Below are 17,289 nucleotides of genomic sequence, written 5' to 3'. Positions count from 1 at the left end.
TAACTGATAGTTTGGGTTTGACTACACTATATGCAGTTCTTCAGATAGACCCCATAAGGCCTACAAGAACATTTTTGTTGAACTATATTGGATCTTTTGATGCAAAAAAAAAAAAAAAAAATCTATCGTATTAAGATATGGCCCGTAAAAAGAATTCGTTCTATAGATGCCAAAGAAATCTATATTTATATTCTTGACTTTTCATTTGAGAGCTGTTGACGAAGTAAGCTATTTAGGGCTTGGAACATTCTTTTGCTGACGACTGTACAACGTTCAATCTCTTCCACCTACTTTTTAAATAGAGAAGAATTAACGTTAAATGAATTTGATAAGTTTTAGCTTACGCTGCGCCGCGCCGGTGTGAGCAAGACAATGCTGCATATGTTATAACAGCTAAAATTTCACTTGATAACTCATTTTCGCATTGTTTGATTACTTTGCACAAAGCATTGCGTCATGTGTGTAAGCATATTGACGTCACATAGATAAAGTGGAAGGACAAATCGAGTAGAGCTTGAGAAAATGTTAGTTATTTTTCCTGTTTTTAATTCATATTTGTTTAGTTAATAATTAAAGGTTTCGTATTATGCATATATACACTACTTAGATACAAACAAATTAAAGGAAGTGTGCAATTCAGTTCAAGTTTATGAGAACAGTAAAATCAGTGGTGGGAGTCATAACTCGAATAGTTTTGAGCTTTTGTTCGGATTAGCATTAGGAATTTCGGCATCTATTACCGTGTTAGCCCGTCACATATGAGGGATGACGTCTCTTGGCGATTATATTATTCGAGGAAGGGGAAGTAAGGAAGTAGCCTTGGACCTATATGCCAGGTACCATCACCAGCATTTGCCTGGTATGAATGTGGAAAACCAATGAAAACATGGCTCAGGATGGCTAGACTAAAGTAGCTTTTACACTTTTTCGTGAGTGCCCCTACCGAGAATCGAACCCTCTGTATTATTCTAAATGAGGCAAAAATCCAAACTTTTTTTTCTACCTAGAAGAGAAAATAGGCAATATGGTAAAATTAACATGCACTTTTAACAATTAAATTTTGCCAAAAGGGGATAAAATTTTGCCCCTTCTCTAGTCAAAACTATGCTTAACTATTCTCTTCCCATATATAATTAGTGCTATATTCGAATCAAAAAGCTTACACCCCCTTTAACTTCATTCTGGACCTAATATGTTTGGTTCTAATTAATAGACTTGAATAGAACTCCATGATAAGTAAGTTCATTTAATTAGATATTCAGATTTAATATGGGATTCGAACCACATTTTTAGCTTTTGACAATCCTAGATATGTTAAACATAAGTTTCACTTGATTTATTTCTGTTTATTAATGTTTGTGTATGTGTATATCTGTGTTTGTATTTTGTTTACAAAATGCAACAATGAGCATTAAATTTGGGCGGTATCAGCCATCTATTGGTGTCAGTGATGTGGGGTTCTTCTTCGTTTTTTGCAGGCGCCATCGGCACAAACCCTTTGGAATGGACCGGCAACGTTACGGTGCGGAAGAAACGCAAGCCATACTCCAAATTCCAAACCCTCGAACTGGAGAAGGAATTTTTGTTCAACGCTTACGTGTCAAAACAAAAAAGGTGGGAGCTAGCGAGGAACCTCAATCTTACGGAACGTCAGGTCAAAATTTGGTTTCAAAATCGGCGCATGAAGAACAAAAAGAACAGCCAACGCCAGGCACAGCAACAAACACAACAGAATAGTCAGGCGCAGGCACACCAACACCATCAAGATGCCAGTCAACCGGGGGCTGTGGTAGCTCCTCAGAACCACGCTGCGGCGACCAATGGCACGGTGAAACAGTGACCTTTGGGGTTCTCTGGGGGTGTTATGGGGCATCATGGGCACGGGATCGCCACATAAAAAGTGAATAATCGATGGTGTTGCCCCATGCCTCAGAATTGTGAGGTAAACAAAATAATATGGGGAAACAAAAACAAAATCACCATCAATTTCGATTAAATAAAAATAAAAGTAATCATATAACCCGTGCCATGAACGAAATGCCCACTAGCTTAATCGAAAAGCTAGTATGTCAAAAACAAACACCCTCAGAGCAATATATCAAGTTAATAGTTTGAAAAGAGCAGCAAAAGAAAAGAAAAAAAAAACGAAACGTAAACAGCAGCTAAGAAAAAGTACAACAATGGATAACTTAATTGTTGTAACACCCAACAATAGTATCGCACATGACTATTTATTATTATTATTATTATTGGATTGCTGCTAATATTTGCTGCAAAGTTACAAAGTAACAAAAACATTTGTGCTTTCAAAAATTGTTCACTCCAAGTAATACCAACAATTTTGCAAAACAAGAACAATTTTTGAAACCCCAAAGTCATGAAAAGTGTCAAATTATGAACTAAAAGTATTTTGAAACAAAATATGTATCTTTTAATTTTATGGACAATTTAAGTGAAAGTCATATAGAATCTTGTACAGACAGCCATTACGGACTGAGTTATCCCTTTTTCCTTGCAAAAACACCCTGAAGCAGTGTTATTCTTGTGCAAATAATGATAATACGAAAAAATATATATAGTGCAGGATTTTCTTTTGTGACTGAGTGTTCGTTCGGTGTAGTCAAATCTATTATATACAGTACTTGTAAACATTTATTTTCTCTTTTGAAAAAAAAAAAAAAATGAAACACGAAGCACGTCCATGCTTTACAAAGTGAAACATTACAAACAACTGAAACATAAACGTTCAAAGTTAACGAAATTTAAACATTAAGTGTTGAAACATGTTTGAAAAGTACTTTCTACGTAATTTAAGAAGAAAATGAAAATCAAGTGAAGTGCGCGCTCTCTCTATCATTTCTTTCACTCTTTATAATCTGTCTCAATATTCTCTCTACATTTTTTCTATTTTCCCTCATATTTTGTCATCAGTCTTTTACCAAACAAGCTTCAACAAAATGAAACATAAGTAAACAGGGCAAACAGTGCTTCTAGAAGTAAATAAATAAAAATTCTTCTTGAAACTTACATTTTTTGTGAATACAAGAACTTCAAACGTATTGTTCCGTGCAAATGTGCGAGAAACGAAAGAAAATAAAAGAATTGATCGAAATAAAGTTCACAATTGTGGTGGAAAGACAGGAGTTAGTTTCTAGGCGGTTGCTGTTGAAAGTGGTGAATATTCTGTGCATAACTATCGTGTGTTCGTTAAGATCTCCGGTTGTTGGACCATCTTGTGCGTGTGTCCTACAACAATCCTTTAAAGAAAAAAAATAAACATAAACTTCGTCACAGAGTAGATCCAATTTCCGTAACACCTGCCAAAGATAGTTTTTGAAAAGAAAAAAAAAACATCGCGTTCTGAACTGAAATGTGTTAAGTTGCTGGCGTTGGAAGGTTTAGTAGATGCAAGAGAACGCAAAAATGAAAACAATGTTTTTTTTTTTTTTTTTTGTGCAACAATGGAAAAAGACAGGATCAATAATAGTGCATGCAGTGCAAAGGAAGTTCAAGAAACTGTTAAGTAATTATGTAAAGTAAGTATTTTTTTCGTTGGAATATGAAAAAGCACCAAAGGTTAAGATGATAATGGAAATGTGAAAAATATGTTGGTAAAATTTTAAGGTTTAAAAAGCGATTGTAGTGTGTGTTTTTGTAGTTGGTAAACAAAGATAAACAAAGGTAAACAAAACAGTTTTACAAAGTGAAAAGAAAATCATTTTTTTTTCAACAGACGAAAGGAAATCCCAACATTAATGTGTATTATTGAGTGATAGTTTGAATGTCTGATTGGATGAATTTCCACTTTAAAGATCATCTGAATATACAAATAAAATTAAATAACATTTTTGTAAAAAAGAAATTGTTGTTGCTTTCCTTTCGCCTGGCAACAGTCAATAAATTCAAAAATAAACGTAAAAAAATATATTGTCAAAAGGAAAGAAATGAAACGAAAAATTGAGTCCTTTAGTTACTATACAGCTCTCACAATTATGATAATAATAATAATTATTAATAATAATATAATAAATTCTACAATTGAGTAATTGTCTGTACATACCGGATCTTAACTGACAGGAGAATGAATGTTTTTTTTTAAGCGTGCGTGGGTTATTGTAATGTGGGTCGTACTTACATCATCATATTGTAAAATTTTTTTTTTACAAGAAAATCTCAAAATCAGAGCTAAATTTTAACAAATTCTTAATGACCACAAACAGTAAATGTAAAAAGTGTACACTGTTTTAAAAATACTTACTTAGAAAACTTTATGATGTTGTTTTCTCTCTTATTTCAACTACAGTCAACTTGAACAAAATTTTATTTTTTTTTTCAAATATTTGAAACAATAATTAATCCTTAGGTTTTTATACCTTTTGGATTTGATTTAAATTCAGTCAAAAATGTTTCCAATTGTATTTAATTAATAAACAATTGTTAAAATTGCGCTAGAAAAATAGATAATTTTCACGTTTGCTTAACTTTCTTTCGTCACAAATACAGAATATTATTTGTTGCTTTTCAATGTAAAACGGAAGGACATTCGTTTTCACATATATTCAACAATGCTCCTGTTACTGTAGTGAGAGAAGGTTATAATAATATTTTTTGGTAATTACTGCAAATTCAACAAAATATTTAGTAATTTCTGTTTCTGGAAAGCAAATATTTTTTTTAAATTAAAACCATGAGATATGAGCTACGTGAAGTGCAGAACAAAATTTTTAGAAGCAAAATTTGACATACTCTTAAATGAGCCCTCTATTAATGGTCAACTATACTAAATTATTCTTATACAATTAAACTCAATTTACAATATAACTCTGGTATGTAATATAGAATACTTTTTGAAAAAAGAAATCTCAAATCGTTTTTAGAATTTATTAATGAAAAAGTAGAAGAAATTGTTCTAAGCTTGAGTCTGAGTGATGTCGTTATGCATACATTAAAAGTTAAAAAAGTGGATTTATAAGGAGAAAACGTATGATATATAAATAATATATATATATATACTACAATATACATACAATATATATATAAATATATACATATATATATGCCCTGTTGTGCATTCGGTGTTCCTAGCTAGACTACCATATCTTTCCAGAATAAATAATAAATAAGTCTCTTATAAAATTCTACTGTATTGTACTAGTGACGTGGAGGGAAATTTCTATTTTTTTAAAAAAATATTTCTTTTAAACAATTGGCATCGTTTGCGTCGGATTTTCAATTTGTCTATTCATTTAAATATTAGTTTTGGTATTTGTTCTAAATTAATGTTATAAATAATATTGTTGCAAAACTTGTGAAATAAGTACAAATTGATTCTAATTATGTTTCATTTTTAAAATATCAGGGATAATCATATTTAAAGCTCGGTACTGTTTCTCTGTCTCACAATTTTGTTAAGGAGTCCCATCACGGTGAAATTAAAATACCGTTAATTTTAAAGTAATTATGTGATATCTTCAAATAGATAAAAGATAATCAAAAAGTGGAACATGAGCTCGCACTACAATATTATTTTACATAAGATACCGTTATCACCACTCACTTATCTGCTTTCGATTTCGAGCCATGTAGAAAGTCAGCATTTATTTCACGTTTATAAATGGCTGCAAACGGAAAGCTACTAGGTGACTCGTGATAACGCAACCTCATGCAAAATAATATTGTCTAGCTCCACATTTCGATTATCTTCTATCTATTTGAAAATAATACATAATTACTGTAAAATTAACGATATTTTAATTTCGCTGTGATGGGGCCTCTTAAGTGTCTGAACATATTTTCTTCTTCATTAATTCCATTACTGTTCTGCCATCTATAAATTTACTTAAAAATAAAAATAGGTAGCCGCAAGGCATATGGGAACTAGGAGATACAAAATTTTCATTTTCTTTAAATTACCTCATAAAAAAAAGGTATTTTCGCTCAGTATTTCTCTTGGCATAAGCTCAATATTTCTTTTGGCAAAAACATTACTAGACAGTGAAAAGTTTAAAAGGCCAATTTAACGTAATTCGGCTCTGGTCGTTACTTATATATTTAACAAGAAAAATAACGAAAATTCTTATTATTCTATGAGTATCCTAGAAAAAAAACAGCTAAAATGAGTGATGAGAAGACAGTATCCAGCCCTAATATGAAATTTCAGACAAGAAATTATTTTTACAGACATAATGGTTATGCTTTATTAAGGACAGGAACTTCTATTAAACTTAAGATCTAATATGATATTTGTGACTGCATTACAAGAATAAGCACCTCAACCTACACATGGTTACAGAAAAGCATAATTACACTAAAGTCTTTGTGTTTCAAACATTAATTTATTATAGCAGGGCGGCAGCTCAGGCTTTAATGCCTGCAAATATTAAATGAAAATTCACTTAATATTTAAACTTTGTAAAATAACTTAATTATAATTTAGCTTGTTGGTAACCGGTGGAGTAAGTTGGGTTGCTTATTTTTAGAAAATCACAGTTTGACTTGCAGATTATTTCGTTTCATGGTAACATTTTCTTTCCACAATCGACTATAGAAAAAACAAAATACGAATTTAAAATTTTGATTTAAAAGAAAGTGCCGTAAGGTTTTCTTCTATATAACTTATTGGCAGATATGATTATGGTATTGTAACTTCAAAAGAAAACTTACAACATACTTGTAAGAAAAGGTGATGTTATGAAAACAATTAGAATACAAGAATCCCAATATACTTTGGAGATTTTTCACTTCTTTTTTATCTTCATCGATGCGAGAACTTTTTCTTATTACAAACCATACAAATTTGCTATTTTTAAAATTAAAATTTCTAAAACATTCAATATAATCTAATATGTACTACTATTAGTACTGGTAGCTTTCATTTTAATGTTATGAATAATAATAATAATAATAATAATAATAATAATAATAATAATAATAATAATAATAATAATAATAATAATAATAATAATAATAATAATATTAAAGTCTATTCAGACTATATTGAGTTTGGTTTACTTTTATATACAAGTATATTAAACATATTTTTGCCAATCAAAGGATCGATACTTTTTGAACACACCTGGTATGTTCGTGGTAAGCAAACCCTCATTCTCTTGTACTAAAAGATAAGATTGTTTCCAAACTCTTCAATTAAAAAGGTTTGAAATTATTGTGATTATATATATCAAATTCACATTCTCAATTTATAGGAGGACCATTTGCCAACAGTAATTATAAGTAATTAACTAAAATTTAGTTAAGCCATATATAATTTATGATATTTGTCGTATTTCTCGGATCTTTAATTTCAACACATGTACATAGCAAGTAAAGTAACAGAAGCAGGCAAATTCTTCAAAAGGCAATTATTTTCGCAAATGACATAAAACAAATTTACGGAATTTCATGATTTTTATTGATTATTGTATATTAATGTAAAACGTAGGAAACAAGTGATCGCTTGATGTCTCTTTCAACTTGCTAAAGTAAGTAAGTTTTAAATCAACAATAATATTGTTTACAAATAAGCTAAATTATCAGAACTATGAAGACAAGTATGCTGCTAGCTAAAAACTTCTGCTATGTGTGGTTATTAAAAAGAGATTCTTAATTTTCGGATCACCAAAATTTGATACAAGTTGTAATAAATACACCTATTGTTTATAAATACTTGTAGCATCACAAAGGAAATTTAGAAAATATGTAATTTATATTTAATAGGTTACGGATTAATGTTTTATGGTTAAGTGACCTCAATTATGGCTGATTATTACTCTTCATAATGTGTGACATTTATTTACATAATATCACCACGTATAAGCCGAATCTTCATTTTGTTTTCTTTTTTGCGCATAAGCATCTACTAATTCCAAAGGTATTTCTCAGTCTTAGATGCGTAAAAACAACTCAAAAATTGAAACACCACTGCTACACTTGGACGGAAGTTTATACTAGCACAAACACGTTCATTTTGCGTTGGTTCACCCAACAACAATGATGGCTCATGCTTCAAGTACACATGTAAAAAAAATACCTAGGTAAGCGCTGGTGAGTTGTTGGATCTACATATTTTTGATCATTCGTGTAGATAAGCCACAAATCTTAATTTGTGAAGAAAAATGCGGCTTATACACGCGAGAATACGGTATTTCATACATGCTGTACTTGATACTAAAAGACACATTTATGCCTCTCAGACACTAGAAGATACATTTAGTGTCTGAGTGGCGTAACGGACAGAGGTGGATCTAGAAGGTAAAAACAAGGGGGGGGGGACCAGAGCCCAGACTATGATAGGTGTACCATGAATTTAATATAAACTTTGAAAAATATATACAAAACCTTAAATTACATTAACTACTCAAAAAAAAAAAAAAACTGGGGGCGTAGGCCCCCCTGGCCCCGGCCTAGATCCGCCACTGGTAACGGATCTAAACTTGTAGCTAGAATGCTGTACTTGACTCAACTTTCTTGTAGGGGACATTGGCTCAGTGGTTGAGCACTTACCTTTGGTGAGTGGGGTTCTTGGTTCGACCCCTGGCCTAGTTATGGTGTGCAACATTGTGTCCATAGGTTTTCTCGGCGTACTCTCGTTTCCTCCCACCTTCTTATTCCACCAATCCGTCCATCATTCACTCCCTCAACCTCAAGAAAATAATCGTGGGACGTTAAACTGAAAGATTTTGACTCAACTCTTGGAATTTTTTCCCCTACAGTTTCAAACTGTCTATGCCCACAGAAACCAAGATTAAAAATGACTGTAAATGCTCGACTATCGCCAGCAATGGCAGCTTGTATATTTTCAATGATTATTTTGAATGTATTTTGTAAGGGACAACAATATTTACAATATTTGAATCAATTCTAAAATATGAATATTCAAACTTTGTCCAAAGATAATTTGAATCAATAACTACAAATCAATCCATTCACATTTTTTAATTATTATTTTATTTTATGCGTTGTACAGAGCACTTAATTTTACTCTACAGAAGCATGCTTCCAACAATAAAAGGCCTCTCAACTATGGAAGAAATTAAAATATATTGAGGGAACGTAGTAATTTACGTCTGGCCATGACTTTCTGAATGATTTGCAAGATTATTGTTTGTTTGTAACTGTCCATCTGTAGGACCGTTCTGGATCAGCCACGTGTGTTGACACCGATACTATCAGTGTTGCCATATTACGTCATAATAACGAAAAACTTCTTCTTCTTCTTCTTTTTTTAGAAGACATACCATTATCACGGCTGTGGAATATCTATACTCTGTGTCAATGTGTAGTTCTTGTTTCAGAACGAAACATTGCTACCCAGTCCACTAATTAACATTCTCATCTGTTCACCAAAAAAAAAAAAAAAAAAAAAAGCTATAACTGCTTTTGTGCAAAAAAAAAAAAAAAATCTTCACCTTCGTCTGTTTCTGACATTCCTGAAGACAAGCGTCGAAACCCCACCTCATGATTTATATCTCAAAAATATCTACAGAAAACAGGCCATCTCTAGATGAGAATTTCATTTCATTTGCACGTATCGTTGAAAAGATTTGATGCCTCAAAGTTCGCAATGCTTGACTTTACGGACAACCTGTATTTTTCTAGTCTATGAATTTTTTCTTGAAATCGAAAAGTGGCCGGAAAGTTCAGTGTAAACTACAGATTTATTCACGCATTCTGTCTGAAATTATAGGTAGAAAAATAGGGATACGACTTATATACTTGGTGATACGGTACAAATAAATGTCATACATTCTGACGAATATTAATCCACAACAAATCCAGTGCCTGGCTCTAAAACATTAACCCCGAAAACATTCTACTATTACTCATATGTTGTCTATAGATATTTTCTTGTGATATTTTTAGATATTTGTAAGCAATGAGTGTATTTATTATTAGGGCCGTAACTTGTGGAGGGCAACTCTCCCCAGGAAAGCTCCCCGCCGATTGAAGGGGTCCATTTTAAGATAAAATTTCCTTACTCCACATACGATACGAACATGAAATTATAAATGAAAAATCAAACAGGTTCACTGCATTACATAAACAAAACAGCACACAAAAGGCAAATAAAAGAAAAATGAGTCGTGGGCCCATTTCAGTAAAGATGTCTACTATTAGGGACCCTAATAATAATAATATTTATTCGTATGGATTTGAGATTTGTCAATAGCGTCTCCTTAATTAATTTGTCATGTATGGAACGGGTCCAAAGGCGTAACTAACAGCTCTGCAGATATTGCCGTGTGAGAGGACCCACAGGCTCCGGAGAGGCCATAAAAAGTAAGAGAAAAATGTAAAAAGTGGCCCAAGATTTATAAAAACAACTTTTTTTTTAAAGGACCCAAATACAAGTATTAATGCTTGCCCCCCAAGAAAAAAATCCAAGTTACGGCGCTGTTTATTATAACGTGTATGAAACTTTTAAGAAACGAAAATTTTACAATCTCTTTTAAATAACCACACACAGCATAAGCTTTTAGTCAGTGGCATATTTTCTTTCATAATTGTGGCAGCTTAGCTTAATCGTAGATATTGTTTATATTGATTTAAACCTAGTTCAACTGTACTAATGTGGGTTCGATAAATCTCTTAATATTTTAGTAAAGTTTCATTAACCATAAAACTATTAGTAAATTAGTAATTTTCTGGGTTTGATAAATTTCTTAACATTTTAATAAAGTTTCATTAACCGTAAAACTATTAATAAATTGACAAATTTCTGGGTTTGAATACCTCTTAATATTTTAGTAAAGTTTCATTAACCGTAAAACTATTAGTAAAGTAGTAATTTTCTGTTTGATAAATTTCTTAATATTTTAATAAAGTTTCATTAACAGTAAAACTATTAGTAAATTGGCAATTTTTTGATTCCCCAATCTTAAAAGGCTGCTTACGCCACTAGTCTGTCTTCGAGTTAGCTTCTGTGTGGTTCATTACGAAGTAGTAATTTTCACGTATTGGCGAAACGTAACAAAATACAGTTTTATTTTACGTTACAGTAATTCCCACGTGTATCACGAAGAATGTGTTGATAATTCACGTCTAATGTCAAACGTAACTAAAAACATAAAAAGTGTATTACCAACGGGAAAAGGATTCTCGCATGCACGATTTAGATAAAACAGAAATCATGAAAAAAAAAGTGTTAGATGTATGGGTGAGATGGCGCGCGCGTATGAATGTGTGTGTGAATGCAATCAAATAATGTGTTCATAAAGTAAGAGTTATTTTGTTGCAAATACTATAAACACATTTTTTTAAAAGGCAAATATTGTAACCGAAAATGTGTCACTTTTTTTGTAGATGTTTCCAAGACAAAATACAAAATACATAATTTTCTTTTAAAAGAGTTTAAACAAATTTTAATATAAATTGGTTCCCAACTGTTTCTGTTTGATTTTGTGGCCACATTTGATTTGACATTTCACTGTGAGTGAAAAGTTGTTTGTAAGTTTCATAAGTTTCATGTTTTTCATGATGTAAAATTATTGAAAAAAAATTTTTGTTGACGATTAGAAAAAACATCGTCACTAAACATTTTAGTTACTTCTTTGAAAAAGAGATTGCATGAGTTATATGTTAATGCTTCTTGTCTTTATCTGAAAAAAAAAATGTAAAGGTCCTAGACTAACGTTCTTTAAATATTGTGCAATGTAATTTTTAAAATATATGGTTTTACTCTGTGGAAAACTAAAGAAGGCAGTATTGTGAATGGACAATTTTTGAATCATATTTTGATTTTTCTTTCCGTCATTAAAAGCCAAATTCGGACAAATTACATTTTTAATATATATATATATATTAAGATATTTCAATCACGACGTATTATTATTGTAGTTTTATGATTTGCGTGGATGTTTTGATGACTCTAGAACATTTCTTTTGGGAACATTTTCTTGTACCTATGATTGATAGGTACGCATTATTTGATTTTTTTCTCTAGAAAAATTACTTTTTTCTTAATTAGCAAATACAGTATAATACATTCACTTTTAAGTAGAGTTTTCAATCGTCATGAAGAATTTTAAATTCTTCAAACATAAATCTTTCTTAGTCACTTCAAAAAATCTTAATCATTATGCTCTATATGAATTTTTGGTTACAATAATGGAATAATCAGTCAGATACCTGCTCGTCACTAAGTAGCTAACATGCATGTGGTGCAGGATTCACTTCCCGGTAGGAATACTTGCTTCAAAAACAAGTCTAAGGATTGGTTGAAATCCCACTTCAAGCTTTCGGTTTCATCTCGTATAGCCGTGGTGCTGAGAAGTTACGTTGAAATCCAATCAAACTTTTTTTCAGTTAAAATTTAGTTTTCAATTATGGATTAAATTTAATAATGTTTAATTGTGTTAGATTGTTGGATGTGTTTACTGTTTGATTTGGCTATTTACGTCTGATTGTTATTTGTGTACCCAATTTAAAATAACATACCGCTTAGGGTTGTCTATTAAGACAGTAACAGCGGCTATTCTTGAATTAATAATATTAGATCAACAATTATTTTGAAATTAAAACAAGATTTAATATTTTGAACTGTTACGTTTTAAGAAACTTGTTATGATCTCTCGTTAATTTTCTTCACATGTGGTATGTTAAGCGTTAAAACCAAAAATTTTCCAATCAAAATTTGCTAATTGTGTTTACAATTGTTTGCATCTACAAGATTCAAACTATTCGGAATTAAGTATGTTTCAAACCATTTACTTTTGTTCATAAATGTTGATGGTGTTTAGCGTTGGTCATTTGGTTCGACTATTTTTTTCCGTTTTGTTATTTTTATTTCGATATATTTTAAGATTACGTTAGTGTGACGTTTATTGACCTGAAATATTGTAGATAACTATCGATATTATTTGAAGTTAGGATATTATCTAATTTAGAAAAAAGGTTTCAATCATGAATTTTGTAAATTACACACGGTTAAATAAACGAATTGGTTTTAACAACTTGAAAATTTTTAATTTATCTTATTCGATAAGATAAATATATAATGAAAAACTGTCTTCTTTCGTCAACACAAAGTGGAACCAGTCATGCCTTACTGTCTATACGTACTTGTATTTTCATTTGCTATATTTGTTACAAAAAAACTATATATTATATATAGTACATTGGTATGTACATGGTTTCTTGTTATTTGCTTATGATATTGTAAGGTCACAAAAATAATGAAAGTTATATTTCTCTTTTGAATTAAAATACTCGTTTGTATAGCAAGTATTTCAGTATTGTGTTGGTAGCTTGGTTAAATAATAGATCATCTATTATGTAGTAATCTGAAAAAAAGTGTAAACCTTAATGAGATCAATTGTACTGAACTATGTTGTAACAAGTTTAAATAATTTTGTGAAGTGTTTGAATTTGGAAGCTTGGAATCATAAATGTAATTTTATATTTCTGTAATAGTAATTATTACAAAATCCAGTCATGGATTCAGTACTTCTCTGCGGAAGGACGGGACAGATTATGATAAAGATATTAATAACAAATTCTAATTATTAGCAATTCTCGAGAAAAAAAATGTTAGTGAAATTTTGTTTTTCTAAATTTGTTATAATTTTTTGTTGCAATTTAATGCTTAATCTTTCAAATATACGGTGTTTAATGTTTGAATCCAAGTAATAGTTCGATTCGAGAAATCCAAACATACCATTTTGTGATGCTAAACATGTTTTAAAAATTGAAATGATTAATGGTGGATCTAAAAGATAAAAACTGGGGGGGGGGGGCAGCCAGAACTCAGACTATGATAGGTCTACTATAAACTTTCAAAAATATATATAAATATCTTAAATTATTTTTGTCACTCAAAAACTGGGGGGCGTAGGCCTCCCAGCCCCGGGATAGGTCCGCCACTGAAAGTAATTTCTGAAACTACAGTTTTTGTTTTCAACTCACTTTTTCAAAAAGAAAAAAGTTATTTTCTTTATTTCAAAGTGCTGGTAGCACAATTTTTATACATAGTAATATCAAATTTACGAAATAAACTTAATAAATTGAAATTTATCTGAATGTAATTTTATTAAATCTAAAAGCTGATTTTCAATAGGTCTATAATTGTTTTGGTCTGATGAGACATTGTACGAGATACATTCTTGCAACAAGTGTGTAAAAAAGCTTATGTATACATTTGTACTTAGCCTTTAAATAATGAAAACTGGAAAACATATGTACTTAAAACTTCATCATTTTAGAATATGTAATAATATTTAGTAATATAGTGTTGCCAACACACGTGCGACTAAAAGAACTTTATAATCCTAGTTTCGTTCTATGATTCCAAGCATATTTTCAAATTGAAACACTTCACATATTACAAGTATTGATCAGTATGTCCATCTGCAAGCTGTACAAAACAGTGTAGGCAGTAGTTTAACATAATTTATATTTTGTACTTTGCATGTTATACTTAATAATCGAATATCGGTATTCAAATATTAAGCAAACATCACATAGAATAAGATATATATATATATAATCCTATAGTGTATATGCTATTAGTGTGATGTATTCTACAGATGAAAGCGCGCGCAGTGTGAGTTGTGTTAACTATAATTGTACGTTTGTTTTGTAATCGGATTTTCTAAGTTATTTCTTTCTTGCGTGCTAAGTAGAAATAAGTTTTTACTTTTTATTGTGTTGTTTTGAATCCCCATACATGATTGGAAAATGAATTGGTATAAGATATATAACCATACATATAACTATTATATTGACAGATATTATTTTTCATAGTATTTTTTTTTTTTTTTTTGCGTTTTCTCTTGTTTTGTAATTATGAAGTTTTGGTGATGAAGATGATTCACAGAGTGCGGAGTAATAACCGCGTAAAAATTATAGGCAAATAAATTTAAATTTTTTCATAATAAACATACAGTTTTTGAAGCTTCATTTGTAATTAAAATTTACCTTTCTGAATTTACAAAAGTTACAACTAAGGAATTTATTCTGTTCATATAAACAGAATTTTTCTAAAAAAAAAAAAGGAAAAAAAAACTAGATTGGACAAGTACAAATAGTTCTATTGTCTGTTGCTAAGTATTTTATAACCTTATTTACACTTTGACATTTGCAAATTGTGATTGTATTGCAAAATTCACGTTGAAAACTTTCTGAAAACAAAGGGAAGTTAAAATACAAGAATTTATAAATGTTATTTCACTCGTGTCGTGACGTTTGCCCACAAACGAAAATATATACTTGTATCATAAAATTATATAGGGTAAATTTGAGTTCGATTTCTGAATATGCTTTTTCGTCTCCGTTAACTATTACATCATTTTGCTCTTAGATATTGTTTCACATATATCTTTTTATTTTAATTAAAACGATATATTATCCCAGTTCTAGGGGCGGGTAAGATTGCCAAACCAAGGTAAGAGTTTCACGCTTTTATTAGTATATTAATTTACAATGTATTAAAAACATGTGTTTCTCGAACTCATAAGAATAGTTGCCCCCTTTATCCCCAAATAACGCCCCTGATATATCCCATTCAGGTATTATTGTTTTGTGGAAAGAAAAGTCACATCGTAAAATTACAACAAGCTTACCTTGCTGCAGAGGCGGATCTAAAAGGTAAAAATGGAGGGGGGTTCAAAACCAAGATTATAATAGGTATATACACTTTCAAAAATATATAAATAATAGATTATTTTTGCGATTCAGATAACTGGAGAGCCTGGTCCCCCCGGCCCCAGGCTAGGTCCGCCACTAGCTTACTGATTACTACCAATTATGTGCTTTAACCTTTACAATTTAGCGGCCTGTATTTACAATTAAAAAATAACAAAAATAAGGCGACGTTATACTATTAATTTAATCGCAAAAGTAGTGGAGGTAAATTAACATTTAAAGCGAAATCAGCTATAAACGTATTTAAGAGAATGAGAATGTTCGATGTTTCTGTGTACGCGAGTGTATTCTATGAGTATCCCATTTCGATCTATCGGTAAGTAAATCCTTTCCCATATAGGTGCGTATTAAAGGGGCAAAGTTAAACCTTCGAACATGAAACAATAAAATAAATGGTAAATTGTTAATATTCGAAACGACACACTTTTTTTTTTTAAAAAAAAGATATATCGTATTATAAGGATTAATATTTCCCAACTAAAGCTACCAATGTAAATTAAATTGATAGCTTCGGAAATCTTGGACAAATCTGGTCCCTATCTTCTCTCTTAGTTCATTTTTTCTTATTACAAATATTGAGCACTTAAATCAGCCGAACAAGAAAATTTTTGTACTAAATTGCATTTGACAATAAAATTTAACACTTATCGCTTCGGATATTGTATGTTGATTATATCTTAGTCAATTATTTTTCAAAAGAAAAGGATTAAGATTTATATATGTGCGGTTGCTACTCCGCATGCTGTGTTGTGACCAGTTTATGAAGGCAACGGTTTCAAATGTGCAAGCAATTGGCGAGTACATATTGTATGTAAAGGGCAACGGAACATACTTAATTTCAACATTGATACCCTTGTAAAAGTATGTTAGTGTGTGTGTGTGTGTTTGTACTCGAATATTTGTGTACATATATATATAAATATGAACTTTATATATATATATAAATAAGTAAATAAAATATATCTATATATAGTCATGTATAGCCTATCGAGATTTTTTTTGTCAAATATTTCGAAATAATTAAGAAAAAATGTCATCTTTTTTGAAAATCTGACATGGCAATGAGAGACTGTTTAATGTATAGTTAAATAAGTACGAAAAAAATATATATGAATAATGTGCAATACCATTTTAATATCTTCCAGCAATTTCTCTATATATTTAAAAGGAAAAATGTTTTGTAACTTTTCTTTTTTCGAAAATTAAAAAAAAAAATCTAGAAACAATATTCTGCAGACAAATAATGTATTCAAGCAACTTTTTTTTACATCACAAAAATGATTAATTCAAACTTTAATTCAAATATGGTTATACGAAGAAATTAGTGCCGTTATATTTTAGATTTGATTTGGATATAAGATATATCTAATTGACACGAAATGAGAAAAAATCTTTTCTTTGATTATGATTTTTTTTTTTAAAGGTATGTGTTGAATGGAGTTTGACTTCTTAACAGGACAACTTTCATGTAAAGCAAATTCAGTTATACGCAGAAAGAAATTTTTTGACACTTAGGAAGTACTGGTGTATTTCAATATACTAGCTGGTTAGTCGTTCGTCAACTTTTAAAGTAACAAGCTTAACCGTATTCCCAGATTTTAATATGATCTTCAATTACTAGGAAAAAAAATTAAGGGATTTCAGTCAAAT

At 30.5% G+C, this 17,289-nt stretch overlaps 1 protein-coding gene across 4 annotated transcripts in view; it reads left to right on the top strand.

The window, feature by feature from the left end:
* Positions 1-17,061, top strand: part of Abd-B (Homeobox protein abdominal B) — a 154,835-nt gene extending 137,774 nt beyond the window's left edge. For 3 of the 4 annotated variants that reach the window (XM_081749456.1, XM_081749454.1, XM_081749455.1), the window contains one exon: positions 1,449-17,061. In XM_081749456.1, coding sequence (XP_081605582.1) covers positions 1,449-1,840 — 392 coding nt within the window. In that variant the 3' untranslated portion in view covers positions 1,841-17,061. The remainder of the gene's footprint in view (positions 1-1,448) is intronic. The other variant, XM_081749457.1, reaches the window with a different exon arrangement.
* The last annotated feature ends 228 nt before the right edge of the window (positions 17,062-17,289 follow it).

Source organism: Thermobia domestica, chromosome 2, assembly GCF_964235325.1.
Source record: "Thermobia domestica chromosome 2, izTheDome1.hap1.1, whole genome shotgun sequence".
In the NCBI taxonomy this organism is placed as follows: Eukaryota; Metazoa; Arthropoda; class Insecta; order Zygentoma; family Lepismatidae; genus Thermobia; species Thermobia domestica.
This window is presented reverse-complemented; position numbering and strand designations above follow the sequence as displayed.